Source organism: Coregonus clupeaformis, chromosome 12 (genome assembly GCF_020615455.1).
Source record: "Coregonus clupeaformis isolate EN_2021a chromosome 12, ASM2061545v1, whole genome shotgun sequence".
In the NCBI taxonomy this organism is placed as follows: domain Eukaryota; kingdom Metazoa; phylum Chordata; class Actinopteri; order Salmoniformes; family Salmonidae; genus Coregonus; species Coregonus clupeaformis.
Window position 1 is genome coordinate 1,782,845 of NC_059203.1, and position 21,990 is coordinate 1,804,834.

The window sequence follows — 21,990 nt, forward strand, 5'->3', positions numbered from 1 at the left end:
ATTAAAAAATGGAAATAATATGGCACCACAACAAACCTGCCAAGAGAGGGCCGCCCACCAAAACTCACAGACCAGGCAAGGAGGGCATTAATCAGAGAGACAACAAAGAGACCAAAGATAACCCTGAAGGAGCTGCAAAGCTCCACAGTGGAGATTGGAGTATCTGTCCATAGGACCACTTTAAGCCATACACTCCACAGAGCTGGGCTTTACGGAAGAGTGGCCACCACAAGGCATGTGGGAGACTCCCCAAACATATGGAAGAAGGTACTCTGGTCAGATGAGACTAAAATTGAGCTTTTTGGGCATAAAGGAAAACGCTATGTCTGGCGCAAACCCTCTCATCACCCTGAGAACACCATCCCAACAGTGAAGCATGGTGGTGGCAGCATCATGCTGTGGGGATGTTTTTAATCGGCAGGGACAGGGAAACTGGTCAGTATTGAAGGAATGATGGATGGCGCTAAATACAGGGAAATCCTTGAGGGAAACCAGTTTCAGTCTTCCAGAGATTTGAGACTGGGACGGAGGTTCACCTTCCAGCAGGACAATGACCCTAAGCATACTGCTAAAGCAACACTCAAGTGGTTTAAGGGGAAACATTTAAATGTCTTGGAATGGCCTAGTCAAAGCCCAGACTTCAATCCAATTGAGCATCTGTGGTATGATTTAAAGATTGCTGTACACCAGCGGAACCCATCCAACTTGAAGGAGCTGGAGCAGTTTTGCCTTGAAGAATGGGCAAAAATACCAGTGGCTAGATGTGCCAAGCGTATAGAGACATACCCCAAGAGACTTGCAGCTGTAATTGCTGCAAAAGGTGGGGGTGAATAGTTATGCACGCTCATGTTTTCAGTTTATTTGTCTTATTTCTTGATTGTTTCACAAAAAAATAATATTTTGCATCTTCAAAGTGGTAAGCATGTTGTGTAAATCTAATGATACAAACCCACCCAAAAATCAATTTTAATTCCAGGTTGTAAGGCAACAAAATAGGAAAAATGCCAAGGGGGGTGAATACTTTCGCAAGCCACTGTAAATGTTGACTGTTCTAGCATCTTCAAAATGTGGCTCAGAATAAATATTTTTTAACATTCCATATTTCTTGGGTGGGTCTGGCAATGATTTGCCGTGGCGCCGCGCCATATACAGTTGAAGTCGGAAGTTTACATACACCTTTGCCAAATACATTTAAACTCAGTTTTTCACAATTCCTGACATTTAATCCTAGTAAATATTCCCTGTTTTAGGTCAGTTAGGATCACCACTTTATTTTAAGAATGTGAAATGTCATAATAATAGTAGAGAGAATGATTTATTTCAGCTTTTATTTATTTCATCACATTCCCAGTGGGTCAGAAGTATTAGTATTAGTATTTGGTAGCATTGCCTTTAAATTGTTTAACTTGGGTCAAACATTTCGGGTAGCCTTCAACAAGCTTCCCACAATAAGTTGGGTGAATTTTGGCCCATTCCTCCTGACAGAGCTGGTGTAACTGACTCAGGTTTGTAGGCCTCCTTGTTAGCACACGCTTTTAAAGTTCTGCCCACAAATGTTCTATAGGATTGAGGTCAGGGATTTGTGATGGCCACTCCAATACCTTGACTTTGTTGTCCTTAAGCCATTTTGCCACAACTTTGGAAGTATGCTTGGGGTCATTGTCCATTTGGAAGACGCATTTGCGACCAAGGTTTAACTTCCTGACTGATGTCTCGAGATGTTGCTTCAATATATCTGTGCTTCACGGTTGGGATGGTGTTCTTCGGCTTGCAAGTCCCCCCCTTTTCCTCCAAACGTAACGATGGTCATTATGGCCAAACAGTTCTATTTTTGTTTCATCAGACCAGAGGACATTTCTCAAAAAATTACGATCTTTGTCCCCATGTGCAGTTGCAAACCGTAGTCTGGCCTTTTTATGGTGGTTTTGGAGCAGTGGCTTCTTCCTTGCTGAGCGGCCTTTCAGGTTAAGTCGATATAGCACTCGTTTTACTGTGGATATAGATACTTTTGTACCTGTTTCCACCAGCATCTTCACAAAGTCCTTAGCTGTTTTCTGGCAGGTAGCTTAGTGGGTAAGAGCGTTGTGCCAGTAACCGAAAGGTCGCTGGTTCTAATCCCCGAGCCGACTAGGTGAGAAATCTGTAGATGTGCCCTTAAGCAAGGTACTTAACCCTAATTGCTCATGTAAGTCGCTCTGGATAAGAGCGTCTGCTAAATGACTAAAATGTAAAATGTAAAAATTTGCACCAAAGTACGTTCATCTCTAGGAGACAGAACGCGTCTCCTTCCTGAGCGGTATGACAGCTGCGTGGTCCCAAGATGTTTATACTTGCATACTATTGTTTGTACATATGAACGTGGTACCTTCAGGCGTTTGGAAATTGCTCCCAAGGATGAACCAGACTTGTGGAGGTCTACCATTCTTTTTCTGAGGTCTTGGCTGATTTCTTTTGATTTTCCCATGATGTTAAGCAAAGAGGCACTGAGTTTGAAGGTAGGCCTTGAATCACATCCACAGGTACACCTCCAATTGACTCAGAGGATGTCAAATAGCCTATTAGAAGCTTCTAAAGCCATGATATCATTTTCTGGAATTTTCCAAGCTGTTTAAAGGCACAGTCAACTTAGTGTATGTAAACTTCTGACTCACTGGAATTGTGATACAGTGTATTATAAGTGAAATAATCTGTCTGTAAACAATTGTTGGAAATATTACTTGTGTCATGCACAAAGTAGATGTCCTAACCGACTTGCCAAAACTATAGTTTGTTAACAAGAAATGTGTGGAGTGGTTGAAAAACAAGTTTTAATGACTCCAACCTGTGTATGTAAACTTCCGACTTCAACTGTATAAATGACTGCAGTGGAACCACTGACATACTCTAGCTCCTAAATACAATATCCCTGCTCTAAATAGAAGCACATGGCCATTTCTACCTTTATTCATTTTCATTTTTCAATAATAAGTGGACACAGCTTAATCCTCACGTACAGTGGGGAGAACAAGTATTTGATACACTGCCGATTTTGCAGGTTTTCCTACTTACAAAGCATGTCGAGGTCTGTAATTTTTATCATAGGTACACTTCAACTGTGAGAGTTGGAATCTAAAACAACAATCCAGAAAATCACATTGTATGATTTTTAAGTAATTCATTTGCATTTTATTGCATGACATAAGTATTTGATCACCTACCAACCAGAAAGAGTTCCGGCTCTCACAGACCTGTTAGTTTTTCTTTAAGAAGCCCTCCTGTTCTCCACTCATTACCTGTATTAACTGCACCTGTTTGAACTTGTTACCTGTATAAAAGACACCTGTCCACACACTCAATCAAACAGACTCCAACCTCTCCACAATGGCCAAGACCAGAGAGCTGTGTTAGGACATCAGGGATAAAATTGTAGACCTGCACAAGGCTGGGATGGGCTACAGGACAATAGGCAAGCAGCTTGGTGAGAAGGCAACAACTGTTGGCGCAATTATTAGAAAATGGAAGAAGTTCAAGATGACGGTCAATCACCCTCGGTCTGGGGCTCCATGCAAGATCTCACCTCATGGGGCATCAATGATCATGAGGAAGGTGAGGGATCATCCCAGAACTACACAGCAGGACCTGGTCAATGACCTGAAGAGAGCTGGGACCACAGTCTCAAAGAAAACCATTAGTAACACACTACGCCGTCATGGATTAAAATCCTGCAGCGCACGCAAGGTCCCCCTGCTTTATGGTAACAACCTCCTTCCCTCAGTAAGAGCATTGAAGATGGGTCGTGGCTGGGTCTTCCAGCATGACAACGACCCGAAACACACAGCCAGGGCAACTAAGGAGTGGCTCTGTAAGAAGCATCTCAAGGTCCTGGAGTAGCCTAGCCAGTCTCCAGACCTGAACCCAATAGAAAATCTTTGGAGGGAGCTGAATGTCCGTATTGCCCAGCGACAGCCCCGAAACCTGAAGGATCTGGAGAAGGTCTGTATGGAGGAGTGTGTGCAAACCTGGTCAAGACCTACAGGAAACATATGATCTCTGTAATTGCAAACAAAGGTTTCTGTACCAAATATTAAGTTCTGCTTTTCTGATGTATCAAATACTTATGTCATGCAATAAAATGCAAATTAATTACTTAAAAATCATACAATGTGATTTTCTGGAGTTTTGTTTTAGATTCCGTCTCTCACAGTTGAAGTGTACCTATGATAAAAATTACAGACCTCTACATGCTTTGTAAGTAGGAAAACCTGCAAAATCGGCAGTGTATCAAATACTTGTTCTCCCCACTGTAGGTCTACCAGTTGCTCCTGCTAACAGATGGATTATCTCTGTAAGAAGTGAGCTACACTGCTTCACTTCGTTCACCGCACTACCACCCAGGTGGAGAGTCAATAAGAATCCACTAGAAAAGGGAGACGTTTTTCTCTTCAACACCCTCTGCAGTCGCCTAATAGCACACTAGAGAGACGTATTCACCTGAGACTTGCTGAAACCTTGTAATCGGTGGCAACCTGTTGCAGAGATTTGGACATCGGGCTTGTTATGGAAACGTGTGAGAGTGTAATGAGATCACAAGGGTCTCTCACAGAAAAGGCACAGGCCATTGTAACATGAGGAAAAGAACAAACAAAATTGGTATCCGCAGTAATTACGTCAACAGACAGAGAAAGCTGTCTTGGCATACTGACTCGTGAAGTAGAAAAGTTGTCTTGTTTGCTTATGACAAATGTTTTAACTGCCATTAATTCATTGTCTGCAGTAACAGTTAATAGGAAACGTTTTAATAATAATTATTTGACCCCCTCTCAATCAGAAAGATTTCTGGCTCCCAGGTGTCTTTTATACAGGTAACGAGCTGAGATTAGGAGCACACTCTTAAAGGGAGTGCTCCTAATCTCAGTTTGTTACCTGTATAAAACACACCGGTCCACAGAAGCAATCAATCAATCAGATTCCAAACTCTCCACCATGGCCAGGACCAAAGAGCTCTCCAAGGATGTCAGGGACAAGATTGTAGACCTACACAAGGCTGGAATGGGCTACAAGACCATCGCCAAGCAGCTTGTTGAGAAGGTGATAACAGTTGGTGCGATTATTCGCAAATGGAAGAAACACAATAGAACTGTCAATCTCCCTCGGCCTGGGGCTCCATGCAAGATCTCACCTCGTGGAGTTGCAATGATCATGAGAATGGTGAAGAATCAGCCCAGAACTACACGGGAGGATCTTGTCAATGATCTCAAGGCAGCTGGGACCATAGTCACCAAGAAAACAATTGGTAATACACTACGCCGTGAAGGACTGAAATCCTGCAGCGCCCGCAAGGTCCCCATGCTCAAGAAAGCACATATACATGCCCGTCTGAAGTTTGCCAATGAACATCTGAATGATTCAGAGGAGAACTGGGTGAAAGTGTTGTGGTCAGATGAGACCGAAATGGAGCTCTTTGGCATCAACTCAACTCGCCGTGTTTGGAGGAGGAGGAATGCTGCCTATGACCCCAAGAACACCATCCCCACCGTCAAACATGGAGGTGGAAACATTATGCTTTGGGGGTGTTTTTCTGCTAAGGGGACAGGACAACTTCACTGCATCAAAGGGACGATGGACGGGGCCATGTACTGTCAAATCTTGGGTGAGAACCTCCTTCCCTCAGCCAGGGCATTGAAAATGGGTCATGGATGGGTATTCCAGCATGACAATGACCCTAAACACACGGCCAAGGCAACAAAGGAGTTGCTCAAGAAGAGGCACATTAAGGTCCTGGAGTGGCCTAGCCAGTCTCCAGACCTTAATCCCATAGAAAATCTGTGGAGGGAGCTGAAGGTTTGAGTTGCCAAACGTCAGCCTCGAAACCTTAATGACTTGGAGAAGTTCTGCAAAGAGGAGTGGGAAAAAATCCCTCCTGAGATGTGTGCAAACCTGGTGGCCAACTACAAGAAATATCTGACCTCTGTGATTGCCAACAAGGGTTTTGCCACCAAGTACTAAGTCATGTTTTGCAGAGGGGTCAAATACTTATTTCCCTCATTAAAATGTAAATCAATTTGTAACATTTTTGACATGCGTTTTTCTGGATTTTTTTGTTGTTATTCTGTTTTACACTGTTCAAATAAACCTATCATTAAAATTATAGACTGATCATTTCTTTGTCAGTGGGCAAACGTACAAAATCACCAGGGGATCAAATACTTTTTTCCCTCACTGTATGTCACTATATATCAGTTTATCCAGTATATCACTATGGATCAGTTTATCCAGTATGTCACTATAGATCAGTTTATACAGTATGTCACTATAGATATTTTTTGTTAAATGGGAATTCATGATTGCCAAAAAGAACTGACTTTACCACCACCTGTTGCCATTATTAGATTATATTAAACACTGCTAGTTCTCATGGAGCCATATGTTTATTTTTATCACCAGTTAATGAACCAATTGAAAGCTCATCGGTGGAATTGGTGTTACCACACACAGCTGAGCTTAGCATATTACCTTCACCACCATTTCAATTCCGGGCAATAAATACAATCTTTCATCACCTCCAAGAGTTTATGAAACACACACGCACAGAGAAAGAGCGAACAGAGAAAGAGCGGCAGGCTAAGTCTAACCAGTTACCTTAATTGCAGTTGAGCCCAGGTATTTTCGCTGAAGAAGATCTTAAACATTAAGCCCCTGACCAAAACATGGCGGGCCGGAACCAGCAGGGAGTAAAGCCAGGTGCACACGGAGCTGGAACCATGGGTCGGCAAGGGATGGGCAGGTGGAGCTGAAGCTGCTGCTGCGCGCTGCGTTTGTTGTGGTTGTCTCCGGGTAGCGCGTGGCTCGCAAGGTTGCTGTGCTCCGCGTGTTTCTCTACTGTGAGTTTGTGTCTGCATCTGTATCTTTCATTTCTTGCCCTAGCGTGTGTGTTGGAGGTGCTTCCTCTGCATTTCCCCTGAGACGAGGGCCGGGCCCTGCCTGGTAACAAGCGGCTTCTCTCTCATTTGGCGCACACACACACATACACTCATACAAAGCAACCTTTCCCAACAGTCTCCTCCCCCCTTCAAACTACTTCTGACTTCCTTTTTTCTCTCTTCCTCTCTCACCCCATCTTTCTCTCTCTCTCTCTCTCTCTCTCTTGCTCTCTCTCTCTCTCTGTCTCTCTCTCTCTCGCTATCTTCTCTCTCTCTGTCTCTCTCTCTTTCTCTCTCTCTGCCTCTCTCTCTGCCTCTCTCTCTGCCTCTCTCTCTGCCTCTCTCTCTCGCTCTCTCTCTCTGCCTCTCTCTCTCGCTCTGTCTCTCTCTTCTCTCTCTATCTCTCTCTCTCTCTCTTTTATCTCTCTCTCTCCCTCTCTTCTCTCTCTCTCCCTCTCTTCTCTCTCTCTCTCCTCTCTCTCTCTATTCTCTCCCTCTCTGCCTCTTTCACTCTCTCACCCATCTCTCTCACCCCATCTCTCTCTCTCACCCCATCTCTCACCCCATCTCTCTCTCTCACCCCATCTCTCTCACCCCATCTCCCATCTCTCTCTCTCTCTCTCTCTCTCTCTCTCTCTCTCTCTCTCTCTCTCTCTCTCTCTCTCTCTCTCTCTCTCACACATCTCTCTCTCACCCCATCTCTCTCTCTCTCACCCCATCTCTCTCTCTCTCTCACATCCTCTCATTAACCTATGCAACCCCAATCTCCTTTCTTCAATTTTCAGATGTGCAGCATGGAGTATCATTTCCTTGCCTCTCTCTTTCTGTCTGTCTCTCTGTCTTTCTTTTCTTTGAGACCTCAGGTGGTTCTGCTGCCTGTGGCTTGTTTAGTACTGAGTAGAGTGCAGCCGGCAGCGACGACAGCCCCAGCCAGGGTTTGTTTGCTGCTTGATCAGCGACTGAGATTAGCCCTCGTTGTGTTAACAGGGCCACGTGTTCAGAGGTCACATTGAGCTGCCACCAGGACACAATAAATCAAATCAAATCAAATCAAATCAAATTTTATTGGTCACATGCGCCGAATACAACAGGTGCAGACATTACAGTGAAATGCTTACTTACAGCCCTTAACCAACAGTGCATTTATTTTAAACAAAAAAGTAAGAATAAAACAACAACAAAAAAGTGTTGAGAAAAAAAGAGCAGAAGTAAAATAAAGTGACAGTAGGGAGGCTATATATACAGTAAAATAAAGTGACAGTAGGGAGGCTATATATACAGGGGGGTACCGTTGCATAGTCAATGTGCGGGGGCACCGGCTAGTTGAGGTAGTTGAGGTAATATGTACATGTGGGTAGAGTTAAAGTGACTATGCATAAATACTTAACAGAGTAGCAGCAGCGTAAAAAGGATGGGGTGGGGGGGCAGTGCAAATAGTCCGGGTAGCCATGATTAGCTGTTCAGGAGTCTTATGGCTTGGGGGTAGAAGCTGTTGAGAAGTCTTTTGGACCTAGACTTGGCACTCCGGTACCGCTTGCCGTGCGGTAGCAGAGAGAACAGTCTATGACTAGGGTGGCTGGAGTCTTTGACAATTTTGAGGGCCTTCCTCTGACACCGCCTGGTATAGAGGTCCTGGATGGCAGGGAGCTTTGCCCCAGTGATGTACTGGGCCGTACGCACTACCCTCTGTAGTGCCTTGCGGTCAGAGGCCAAGCAGTTGCCATACCAGGCGGTGATGCAACCAGTCAGGATGCTCTCGATGGTGCAGCTGTAGAATTTTTTGAGGATCTGAGGACCCATGCCAAATCTTTTTAGTCTCCTGAGGGGGAATAGGCTTTGTCGTGCCCTCTTCACGACTGTCTTGGTGTGTTTGGACCATGATAGTTCGTTGGTGATGTGGACACCAAGGAACTTGAAGCTCTCAACCTGTTCCACTACAGCCCCGTCGATGAGAATGGGGGCGTGCTCAGTCCTCTTTTTTTTCCTGTAGTCCACAATCATCTCCTTTGTCTTGGTCACGTTGAGGGAGAGGTTGTTGTCCTGGCACCACACGGCCAGATCTCTGACCTCCTCCCCTATAGGCTGTCTCATCGTTGTCGGTGATCAGGCCTACCACTGTTGTGTCGTCGGCAAACTTAATGATGGTGTTGGAGTCGTGCCTGGCCATGCAGTCATGGGTGAACAGAGAGTACAGGAGGGGACTGAGCACGCACCCCTGAGGGGCCCCCGTGTTGAGGATCAGTGTGGCAGATGTGTTGTTACCTACCCTTACCACCTGGGGGCGGCCCGTCAGGAAGTCCAGGATCCAGTTGCAGAGGGAGGTGTTTAGTCCCAGGATCCTTAGCTTAGTGATGAGCTTAGAGGGCACTATGGTGTTGAATGCTGAGCTGTAGTCAATGAATAGCATAGTCAATGAATAGCATTCTCACGTAGGTGTTCCTCTTGTCCAGTGTGGAGTGCGATAGAGATTGCATCATCTGTGGATCTGTTGGGGCGGTATGCAAAGTCAATGAATAGCATTCTCAGTCAATGAATAGCATTCTCACGTAGGTGTTCCTCTTGTCCAGTGTGGAGTGCGATAGAGATTGCATCATCTGTGGATCTGTTGGGGCGGTATGCAAATTGGAGTGGGTCTAGGGTTTCTGGGATTATGCTGTTGATGTGAGCCATGACCAGTCTTTCAAAGCACTTCATGGCTACAGACGTCAGTGCTACGGGTCGGTAGTCATTTAGGCAGGTTATCTTAGAGTTCTTGGGCACGGGGACTATGGTGGTCTGCTTGAAACATGTTGGTATTACAGACTCAGTCAGGGACATGTTGAAAATGTCAGTGAAGACACTTGCCAGTTGGTCAGCACATGCTCGGAGTACACGTCCTGGTAATCCGTCTGGCCCTGCGGCCTTGTGAATGTTGACCTGCTTAAAAGTCTTACTCACATCGGCTACGGAGAGCGTGATCACATAGTCGTCCCGGAACAGCTGGTGCTCTCATGCATGCTTCAGTGTTGCTTGCCTCGGGCGAGCATAGAAGTGGTTTAGCTCGTCTGGTAGGCTTGTGTCACTGGGCAGCTCGCGGCTGTGCTTCCCTTTGTAGTCTGTAATAGTTTTCAAGCCCTGCCACATCCGACGAGCGTCAGAGCCAGTGTAGTATGATTCAATCTTAGACCTGTATTGACTCTTTGCCTGTTTGATGGTTCGTCGGAGGTCATAGCGGGATTTCTTATAAGCGTCCGGGTTAGAGTCCCGTTCCTTGAAAGCGGCAGCTCTACCCTTTAGCTCAGTGCGGATGTTTCCTGTAATCCATGGCTTCTGGTTGGGGTATGTACGTACGGTCACTGTGGGGACGACATCATCGATGCACTTATTGATGAAGCCAGTGACTGATGTGGTGTACTCCTCAATGCTGTCTGAAGAATCCCGGAACATGTTCCAGTCTGTGCTAGCAAAACAGTCCTGTAGCTTAGCATCTGCGTCATCTGACCACTTTTTTATTAGCCGAATCACTGGTGCTTCCTGCTTCAGTTTTTGCTTATAAGAAGGAATCAGGAGGATAGAGTTATGGTCAGATTTGCCAAATGGAGGGCGAGGAGAGCTTTGTATGCGTCTCTGTGTGTGGAGTAAAGGTGGTCTAGAGTTTTTTCCCCTCTGGTTGCACATTTAACATGCTGGTAGAAATGAGGTAGAACGGATTTAAGTTTCCCTGCATTAAAGTCCCCGGCTACTAGGAGCGCTGCATCTGGATGAGCGTTTTCCTGTTGATTAATGGCCTTGTACAACTCATTCAGTGCAATCTTAATGCCAGCATTGGTTTGTGGTGGTAAATAGACAGCTATGAAAAATATAGATGAAAACTCTCTTGGTAAATAGTGTGGTCTACAGCTTATCATAAGATACTCTACCTCAGGCGAGCAAAACCTCGAGACTTCCTTAGTATTTGATTTTGTGCACCAGCTGTTGTTTACAAATATACACAGACCGCCGCCCCTTGTCTTACCGGAGTCTGCCGTTCTGTCCTGTCGATGTAGCGTATAGCCTGCTAGCTGAATGTTGTCATTGTTGTCGTTCAGCCACGACTCCGTGAAACATAAGATATTACAGTTTTTAATGTCCCGTTGGTAGGATAACCGTAATCTTAAATCGTCCATTTTATTCTCAAAAGCTTGAACGTTGGCTAATAGGATTGATGGGAGAGGCAGTTTACTAGTTCGCCGTCGGATCCTTACAAGGCACCCGGATCTGCGTCCACGATATCTCCGTCTCTTCCTCACGCGAATGACGGGGATCTGGGCCTTGTTGGGTGTCTGTAGAATATCCTTCGCGAACGCCTCGTTGAAGAAAAAGTCTTCGTCCAACGCGAGGTGAGTAATCGCTGTCCTGATATCCAGAAGCTCTCTTTGGTTATAAGAGACGATGGCAGAAACATTATGTACAAAATAAATTACAAATAATGCGGAAAAACACACATAATAGTACAATTGGTTAGAGGGCTGTAAAACGGCAGCCATCTTCTTCCGGCGCTGTTCAATAGGTTCCCCCTGCTGGTCGGCTTTTGTCTTCTTTTGGCCGAGTGTGACGTTATTAGTCTGCGTATGTCTCACCTCTCGTTTTATTAATGTAAAGAAACATTCAGTAGTGATCCACATAGGTCAGTGTTTTGTTTTTATGGAAAGGCAAAAAATAACACAAACTGATTTCCGGATAAGAAGCTGGAGTGATTTGAGTGGAATAGTGATTTTTTCCCCCCCCTTCATTTATTATTTAATTTCATATGTGACCGACCGCCTCGATTCGGTCTTATGTAGCAACATTTTAAATTGTGTTTTTTACATTGAATAAAAGTAGAGACTCAGAGCTACAAAATGGTATATCATACACTGCAGTTGAGGAACAATGGGGAGGTATTTCTGCTTTGAAAGTTGATAAACTTGTAAGAAAATGGTCCTTGAATGTTTTAGTACACCTACTGTAGAGTTCTTCTTTGTCTACACCAATTCAGCATGGTTCACACCATCTTAAGCCTTAGCCCTCCCATCTCTTTAAGGATTCACATGTGAGGCCATGTGCTAAACAGAGTGAGTAAGGTAGTGTATTAAACAACCAAATATTTCAAGGCTAAAAGTGGTGAAAGTAGGAGCCTACAATAAGGAAAAACTAAATGTAAAATACTTTTATCTAGTTCTTGGCCTATATCCTAATCTGACTTTGGTGCAGGTCATGTTGTTCTTCACATTACCGTCTCTGGTAAACACGCACTATATCAAATAAAATCTAAGTTTATTTAGATATGCACAGAAGGTATAAACAGTACAGTGAAATGAAATGGTTACTTGCATATTTGCATAGTATAAATATCAAAAATAGAAAGTGTCCAGATATAAATATTTTATCTTTACTTGTCTAAATTGATGGGTCATGTGAAATAAATGCTATAATCACCCCCCAGCCATATCTATCTAAGTGGAAGGGTCAATATTGTATAGACATATACACATGTTCATGAAATACAATAGATGGCAGTAATCACCCCCAGACACACTTGATAGGTAATGTAATCATCTGGCGAAGTGGAGTCTTTTGTTAGGTAACATTAGGCTATAACTAGCAATGCAAATGAATTTCTGAGAGACAAATTATATTACAACACAGATCATGTAATCATCTGGCGAAGTGGAGTCTTTTGTTTAGACATGTAAGTTAGCTAGCTAGCTAAACAATGAACCATAATCCCAACCCATACAATACTAGCAATACAAACCGATTGCCATAGCTAGTCACCATGCATGAAATGCTGTAGTATGAATCTGCAGGTAGCTAAAGCTAACAAACTAGGTTCAATGTTAGCTAGCTAGCTAACATTAGGCTATAACTAGCAATGCAAATGGATTTCTGAGAAACAAATAATATTACTACAGTACACAGATCATACACGTAACGTTAGCTACATAGCTAACAGTATGCTTTAACTTGCAATAAGACTTTCTGACTAAATTAGAAACGTATAATATCTGAAAATGTAGCTAACTAGACTCTTACCCGTATACATGGATTAACGCTTCTCCCTCTCTCTCATGGATGCCATGGTTGCCCTTAGTTTGAAGCTGTAATCCAGAGACAGGTGTTTTATACAACAGCATTCTGTGTTATTTTTTCGACTCCCTCCGCATTTGCAATCAAATGCCAGAACTTTCTCCATCTGCTTAGCCACCGTACTCTGCTTCCATCGGGCATTCCACTGATTTCAAAACTTGGTCAACATCTTCTGTGACAACAACACTGTTGATTGCCGTTTCTTCCCCATCACTGTCATCAGAAGACTCTACAATGTCTGGTTCAATGTTATTGTTTTTTAACCTAAATCAGGGATTTTCTCATTGTCTGATTCATTTTCATGGCACGATCGTCCTCCAGAAAGTAGTCAGTCCATCACACATTCTTCCCACTGATCTTTGTCAATAGCACTAGCAATGTTGTTGAGAGCAGTAGCAACACTTTTGCAGTTCTCCATGATATCTTTGAAAAAAGCCACATTAGCAAGGACTATCTACACATACTGAGCAGCTCATGTTATAGACAGAAGCTACATGGCAGACCAATCTGAACTCATCTCTCGGCATGTCCAGCCCATCCATTATCTCAGCCGATCATGTCTAGCGGGAACGTTCCTGTCTTTTTCCGTGGCTAAACCAACTAGGCTGGCCAATTACCGTCATCCAAAATTCCATGACCCTCACAGCCCTATTTGCATGCACACTGTATGAAACCACTTCAGTTGGTTGCAGCTATATGCCATTCATATCTGTTAGCTTTTATTGTCCTGCACCTATGCCTCTACTGACATTAATTCCAATTAGACTGGTTTTGGATTTCTCCCTGACCAAGGTGGCTGCCATTTTGGAACTTTGAGGATTTATGACATAGCCCCTCTAGTAATATAATAGGATCTCTATGGGTTGCAGTATCGTAGTATTAGGCTTAGGCTATTAAGCTATTTATTGTTTTGTGATTATAACTACAGTGGGGAGAACAAGTATTTGATACACTGCCGATTTTGTAGGTTTTACTACTTACAAAGCATGTAGAGGTCTGTAATTTTTTATCATAGGTACACTTCAACTGTGAGAGACAGAATCTAAAACAAAAATCCAGAAAATCACATTGAATGATTTTTAAGTAATTAATTTGCATTTTATTGCATGACATAAGTATTTGATCACCTACCAACCAGTAAGAATTCCGGCTCTCACAGACCTGTTAGTTTTTCTTTAAGAAGCCCTCCTGTTCTCCACTCATTACCTGTATTAACTGCACCTGTTTGAACTCCTTACCTGTATAAAAGACACCTGTCCACACACTCAATCAAACAGACTCCAACCTCTCCACAATGGCCAAGACCAGAGAGCTGTGTAAGGACATCAGGGATAAAATTGTAGACCTGCACAAGGCTGGGATGGGCTACAGGATAATAGGCAAGCAGCTTGGTGAGAAGGCAACAACTGTTGGTGCAATTGTTAGAAAATGGAAGAAGTTCAAGATGATGGTAAATCACCCTCGGTCTGGGGCTCCATGCAAGATCTCACCTCGTGGGGCATCAATAATCATGAGGAAGGTGAGGGATCAGCCGAGAACTACACGGCAGGACCTGGTCAATGACCTGAAGAGAGCTGGGACCACAGTCTCAAAGAAAACCATTAGTAACACACTACGCCGTCATGGATTAAAATCCTCCAGCGCATGTCCAGGTCCGTCTGAAGTTTGCCAATGACCATCTGGATGATCCAGAGGAGGAATGGGAGAAGGTCATGTGGTCTGATGAGACAAAAATATAGCTTTTTGGTCTAAACTCCACTCGCCGTGTTTGGAGGAAGAAGAAGGATGAGTACAACCCCAAGAGCACCATCCCAACCGTGAAGCATGGAGGTGGAAACATCATTCTTTGGGGATGCTTTTCTGCAAAGGGGACAGGACGACTGCACCGTATTGAGGGGAGGATGGATGGGGCCATGTATCGCGAGATCTTGGCCAACAACCTCCTTCCCTCAGTAAGAGCATTGAAGATTGGTCGTGGCTGGGTCTTCCAGCATGACAACGACCCGAAACACACAGCCAGGGCAACTAAGGAGTGACTCCGTAAGAAGCATCTCAAGGTCCTGGATTGGCCTAGCCAGTCTCCAGACCTGAACCCAATAGAAAATCTTTGGAGGGAGCTGAAAGTCCGTATTGCCCAGCGACAGCCCCGAAACCTGAAGGATCTGGAGAAGGTCTGTATGGAGGAGTGGGCCAAAATCCCTGCTGCAGTGTGTGCAAACCTGGTCAAGACCTACAGGAAATGTATGATCTCTGTAATTGCAAACAAAGGTTTCTGTACCAAATATTAAGTTCTGCTTTTCTGATGTATCAAATACTTATGTCATGCAATAAAATGCAAATTAATTACTTAAAAATCATACAATGTGATTTTCTGGATTTTTGTTTTAGATTCCGTCTCTCACAGTTGAAGTGTACCTATGATAAAAATTACAGACCTCTACATGCTTTGTAAGTAGGAAAACCTGCAAAATCAGCAGTGTATCAAATACTTGTTCTCCCCACTGTATGTACCACTGACATTTGGATGGTATTATTGATCCGCAGTACACTGACTGAACTATGACCTTTGCTTCATGTCTTTGTTGTTGTGGCTCTGAAGTACACCAAATGTATTTCATATGTTTAACTCGTTTATTTGCGTTGAACATTGTGCACAACATAGACATACCGTAGGTGAGGTGAGAAGCCCTAAATGAAGCTTTTCATTAAGCCATCACCGTTGTGTTAAATTCATGAATTAAAAATAAGATACTAAAAAGCATGTATGCCATAACAATAATGTATAAGAATGTCAGGGCTTAACTAAACCTGCTCTTTGTTGTAGTGTGGTGACCCATTCAAAGAAGAAGACCTCGTCGTCCTCAACGGGACCAAGGAGGAGGTGGAGAAACTGAGGAAGATAATGGAGGAGAAGAGAGCCAAGGCAACAAAGGTTCGCATTCCTTGAGTTTTCAAATAACATTTTAAGGGGAAATCCTAACTTCCACTTAAAGGGATAGTTCATCCAAATTACAAAATTACATATTGGTTGCTAACTTTTGTCACACCCTGGCTCTGGGACTCTATATGTTGAGCCAGGGTGTGGATATTCTATAGGTTGTATTTCTGTGTTGGCCAGAGTGGTTCCCAATCAGAGGCAACGAGTGTCAGCTGTGGCTGGTTGTCTCTGATTGGGAGCCATATTTATAGAGGCTATTTGCCCACAAATGTTGTGGGATCTTGTTTCTAGTCTGTTTGTGTTAGACCGTGAACTGTCACGTTATCGTTTTGTTGTTTTTGATCGTGTCTCTAATAAAGAGTATGTTTGCCTGCAACGCTGCGCCTTGGTCGTCCTCTGTATACGACGATCGTGACAGAAGATCCCACCAAACCAGGACCAAGCAGCGTGTCCAGGAACACACGCAGGAGGTAACGCTGGTGGATGTCCTCCTCGGCTGGGGGCAGATTACGAAGGAGGAGGCCGTCCGGTACCGAAAGGCGATGAAGGGGGAGACCCAGGCAGGAGTGGAGAAGCGGCGTCGACCGGGCCGTGGTCGGACAGGCGAGAGGCACCCCCAATAATTTTTTAGGGGGGGGCACACGGCATGGGCGACTGGGCAGCAGGAGGCTGCCACAGGGCGAATTGGGAGATCAGGAGAGGAGGCCACCGGGTTTTGGGGGCCAGAAGGCAGGTTGGCGGAGCCTGGATGGAGAGCAGAGCCAACTCCCCGTACTCAGGCATGGCAGCATGAGACTGGGCAGGTTCCGCGGTATGCGGAGCTGCGCACTGTGCCACGAGTGGTCCGGCATAGTCCGGTACGTCCTGTGCGAGCACCCCGCACGTGTTGTGCGAAGGTGGGCATGCAGCCAGGACGGAGTGTGCCGGCTCAGCGCTCGTGGCCTCCAGTGCCTCTCCTCGGTCCCGGATATCCTGCGCCAGTGTCACGTGCTGTTATGCCAGTACGGGTACACAGCCCTGTACGTCCTGTGCTGATGCCTCACACAGAGTGTGTGAAGGTAGGCATTCAGCCAGGATGGGTTGTGGCAGCTCTTCACTCCAGTTCTCCTATCCGTCTCCACAGCCCGGTCCGGCCTGTCCCTGCTCCACGCACCAAGCCTACGGTGTGCGTCGCCAGCCCGGTCCGGCCTGTCCCTGCTCCACGCACCAAGCCTACGGTGTGCGTCGCCAGCCCGGTCCGGCCTGTCCCTGCTCCTCGCACCAAGCCAGGGGTGCGCATCGTCAGCCCGGTCCGGCCCGTTCCTACTCCACGCACCAAGCCAGGGGTGCGCATCGTCAGCCCGGTCCGGCCCGTTCCTACTCCACGCACCAAGCCAGGGGTGCGCATCGTCAGCCCGGCCCGGCCCGTTCCTACTCCACGCACCAAGCCAGGGGTGCGCATCGTCAGCCCGGTCCGGCCCGTTCCTACTCCACGCACCAAGCCAGGGGTGCGCGTCGTCAGTCCAGCACAACCCGTGCCTGGGTCACCGGTGCCTGGTAAGGTACCGGTCAGCTGCTCCACACCGGAGCCAAAGCGGTCCGCTTCTACGATGTCCGGTCCAGCTCCAGCCAGCGGGGCCAGACCGGACCAGGGGCGCCACGGGGGGATGGTGGAAGGGTGGTGGTCAAGCCCGGAGCCGGAACCGCCTCCGAGGAGGAATGCCCACCCAGCCCTCCCCTGGTGTGTGTACGTTAGGCGCCGTCGCAGTCCGCGCCTTTAGGGGGGGGTACTGTCACACCCTGGCTCTGGGACTCTATATGTTGAGCCAGGGTGTGGATATTCTATAGGTTGTATTTCTGTGTTGGCCAGAGTGGTTCCCAATCAGAGGCAACGAGTGTCAGCTGTGGCTGGTTGTCTCTGATTGGGAGCCATATTTATAGAGGCTATTTGCCCACAAATGTTGTGGGATCTTGTTTCTAGTCTGTTTGTGTTAGACCGTGAACTGTCACGTTAACGTTTTGTTGTTTTTGATCGTGTCTCTAATAAAGAGTATGTTTGCCTGCAACGCTGCGCCTTGGTCCTCCTCTGTATACGACGATCGTGACAACTTTTTAGCATTTTGGGTACAATTCCAATGCAAGAATGGTACCTATATTAGCATTTTCATGCTTCATGTCCAAATCATCTATAAGAAACTTAATTGAGTTATACAATCAATTTTAAGATACTTTAGGATGATTTGGACATGAAGCGCAAAAATTGAAATATAGGTCGCATTGACTTGCAATGGATTTGTGTCACAAATGCTAAAAAGTTAGCATTTGAAACCTTGTCCATAGACTGTTTACAGCAGGGGTGTCAAAAATCATTCCGCGGAGGGCCCAAGTGTTTGTGGGTTTCTGGGATTTCCTTTCAATTCAAACCTAGACAACCAGGTGAGGGGAGTTCCTTACTAATTAGTGAACTTAATTAATCAATGAAGTACAAGGGTGGAGTGAAAACCCACAGACACTTGGCCGTCCGCAGAATGAGTCTGACACATCTTGTTTACAGGGTAAGGAAACCAACATGTACTTTTGTAATTTGGCTGAACTATCCCTTTAAGTCAAATTTCCCCCTAGTCATGATGCTTGCATGATGCATTGATGTCAAAGTGAAGATTTGACTCACTATAGGTGGAAGTTAGGATTCTCCACTTACTGGTTATGTCAGTTGCCTGGAATTTACGGTAAAATTGATGTTTTTTTTGTTTTTTTATCGAAGAAGAGCAAATTTGCTGAGACTGTTTCCAAGCCATCACAGTCACAAGGTAGGAAGTGTGGAGGTGTCACGATTGTCATAATGATTGGACCAAGGCGCAGCGTGATATGCGTACATCTTTTTAATAGTGTACTGGCAACACGATACAAAACAACCAAACGAAACGTGAAGTCCTCGGTTAAGAACACAAACCAACACGGAACAAGATCCCACAAAACACAAGTGCACAACAGGCTGCCTAAGTATGGTTCCCAATCAGAGACAACAAGCAACAGCTGATTCTCGTTGCCTCTGATTGAGAACCACCCCGGCCAACATAGAAACACATAACCTAGAACAGAACATAGAAAACGAAACATACACACTACACAAAGAAACTAACACCCTGGCTCAACATACAAGAGTCCCCAGAGCCAGGGCGTGACAGGAGGACGCTTGACATATATCATATTTTTGCTTTATACACACTCACACAGAAATTGGTGCAACCAGTTTGCTGAATGAATGACAGTTTTGCTTTTGTCTGCTTTTGTTTGCGTTATAGAACACATGACATTGTATTATGTAGACTTGGGTTGTGTTCCAAAGGGCACCCTATTGCCGATATGGTTTTCTAGTTTTGACTAGAGCCCTATGGAAGAAACTGTGTGTGTATAACCTTAGTTAGACCACAGGCAGTCAAACCGAGCTAAACATATAATAGTGAGTAGCTTATCGTTATGTTATTAATCTAAAAACTAAAATGTGCAATGTTATGATTAGGGCCATGTGGACATTGTATTGGTCACGTACGCCGAATACAACAGGTGTAGATTTATCAGTGAAATGCTTACTTACGAGCCCATTCCAAAAAGTGCAGAGTTTAAAAGTAAGACAAATATTTGCTGAATAAAAAAGGCAATATTAACAAAAAATCTATAATGAGGCTTTATACAAGGAGTACCAGTACTGACTCAATGTGCAGGGGTACGGGATAGTAATGAGGCTATATACAAGGAGTACCAGTACTGACTCAATGTGCAGGGGTATGGGGTAGTAATGAGGCTATATACAAGGAGTACCAGTACCGAGTCAATGTGCAGGAGTACGGGGTAGTCGAGGTAACAGTATGTATGTGTAGGTAGGGGTAAAAGTGACCAGGAAATCAGGATATATAATAAACAGTGTAGCAGCAGCGTATGTAAAGTGTGTGTGTGTGTTTGAGTGTCAGTGTAGTATGTGTGAGTGTGCATAGAGCCAGCAAGGGATTCAGTGCAAAACAATTAAGATAAAGAAATACACTGATCAAAAATATTAACGCAACATGTAAAGTGTTGGTTTCATGAGCTGAAATAAATGATCCTAGAAATTTTACATATGCACAAAAAGCTTATTTCTCTAAACTTTTGGGCACAAATGTGTTTATATCCCTGTTTTTGAGCATTTCTCCTTTGCCAAGATAATCCAACCACCTGACAGGTGTGGCATATAAAGAAGCTGATTATACAGGATGATCATTACACAGCTTCTATCTCAAGGCCATCAGACTGTTAAATAGCCACCACTAGCACATATTGGGCTGCTGCCTATAGGCATAGACTAGAAATCACTGGCCACTTTAAGAATTGAACACTAGTCACTTTAATAATGTTTACATATCTCATCTCAAATGTATATACTGTATTCTATAATATTCTACTGTATCTTAGTCCATGCCGCTCTGTCATTGCTTGTCCATATATGTATATATTCTTAATTCCATTCCTTACTTAGATTGTGTGTATTGGGTATATGTTGTGAAATTGTTAGATATTACTTGTTAGATATTACTGCACTGTCGGAGCTAGAAGCACAAGCATTTTGCTACACCCGCAATAACATCTGCTAAACACGTGTATGTGACAAATAAAATGTGATTTGATTTGTGATAGTGTTACAGGTTTTGGTTTTTCCTTTTATGTTTTTTTGAGGACTTTAGCATGTTAGCACGTAGGGCGCACCGATTGGTTTCACCTCGTTAGTCAGTATGTGTTACCCCTGTGCTGGCTGCCATCTCGTTAGTGTGAAGGTGTTTCACCTGTGGCCCAGGTGCTATTTAATAGTGGCTGGCCCAGTGCTCCAGTTGTCTTGAGAGATGTGGAGGGTTAACTCCTTTAGTTGTCTTGATAGATGTGGAGGGTTAACTCCTTTAGTTGTCTTGATAGATGTGGAGGGTTAACACCTTTAGTTGTCTTGATAGATGTGGAGGGTTAACTCCTTTAGTTGTCTTGATAGATGTGGAGGGTTAACTCCTTTAGTTGTCTTGATAGATGTGGAGGGTTAACTCCTTTAGTTGTCTTGAGAGATGTGGAGGGTGAACTCCTTTAGTTGTCTTGAAAGATGTGGAGGGTTAACACCTTTAGTTGTCTTGATAGATGTGGAGGGTTAACTCCTTTAGTTGTCTTGAGAGATGTGGAGGGTTAACACCTTTAGTTGTCTTGAGAGATGTGGAGGGTTAACTCCTTTAGTTGTCTTGAGAGATGGAGGGTCAACAACTTTAGTTGTCTTGATAGATGTGGAGGGTTAACTCCTTTAGTTGTCTTGATAGATGTGGAGGGTTAACTCCTTTAGTTGTCTTGAGAGATGTGGAGGGTGAACTCCTTTAGTTGTCTTGAAAGATGTGGAGGGTTAACACCTTTAGTTGTCTTGATAGATGTGGAGGGTTAATTCCTTTAGTTGTCTTGATAGATGTGGAGGGTTAACACCTTTAGTTGTCTTGATAGATGTGGAGGGTTAACTCCTTTAGTTGTCTTGATAGATGTGGAGGGTTAACTCCTTTAGTTGTCTTGAGAGATGTGGAGGGTTAACACCTTTAGTTGTCTTGATAGATGTGGAGGGTTAACTCCTTTAGTTGTCTTGAGAGATGTGGAGGGTTAACACCTTTAGTTGTCTTGATAGATGTGGAGGGTTAACTCCTTTAGTTGTCTTGAGAGATGTGGATGGTTAACTCCTTTAGTTGTCTTGATAGATGTGGAGGGTTAACTTCTTTAGTTGTCTTGGTAGATGTGGAGGGTTAACTCCTTTACTTGTCTTGATAGATGTGGAGGGTTAACTCCTTTAGTTGTCTTGATAGATGTGGAGGGTTAACTCCTTTAGTTGTCTTGATAGATGTGGAGGGTTAACTCCTTTAGTTGTCTTGATAGATGTGGAGGGTTAACTCCTTTAGTTGTCTTGATATATGTGGAGGGTTAACACCTTTAGTTGTCTTGATAGATGTGGAGGGTTAACTCCTTTACTTGTCTTGATAGATGTGGAGGGTTAACTCCTTTAGTTGTCTTGATAGATGTGGAGGGTTAACTCCTTTAGTT

General features: G+C 44.5%; 1 protein-coding gene across 3 annotated transcripts in view; it reads left to right on the top strand.

The window, feature by feature from the left end:
• Positions 1-21,990, top strand: part of LOC121577981 (replication termination factor 2) — a 67,885-nt gene that overhangs the window by 40,426 nt on the left and 5,469 nt on the right. For 2 of the 3 annotated variants that reach the window (XR_006002719.2, XM_041892010.2), the window contains one exon: positions 15,811-15,918. Coding sequence is in view for 2 of the 3 variants with exons in the window: in XM_041892010.2 (XP_041747944.1) it covers positions 15,811-15,880 (70 nt within the window). In the remaining variant the exon portion in view is untranslated. Of the gene's footprint in view, positions 1-15,810; positions 15,919-18,667; positions 18,714-21,990 lie in introns of all 3 variants that reach the window. The other variant, XM_041892011.2, reaches the window with a different exon arrangement.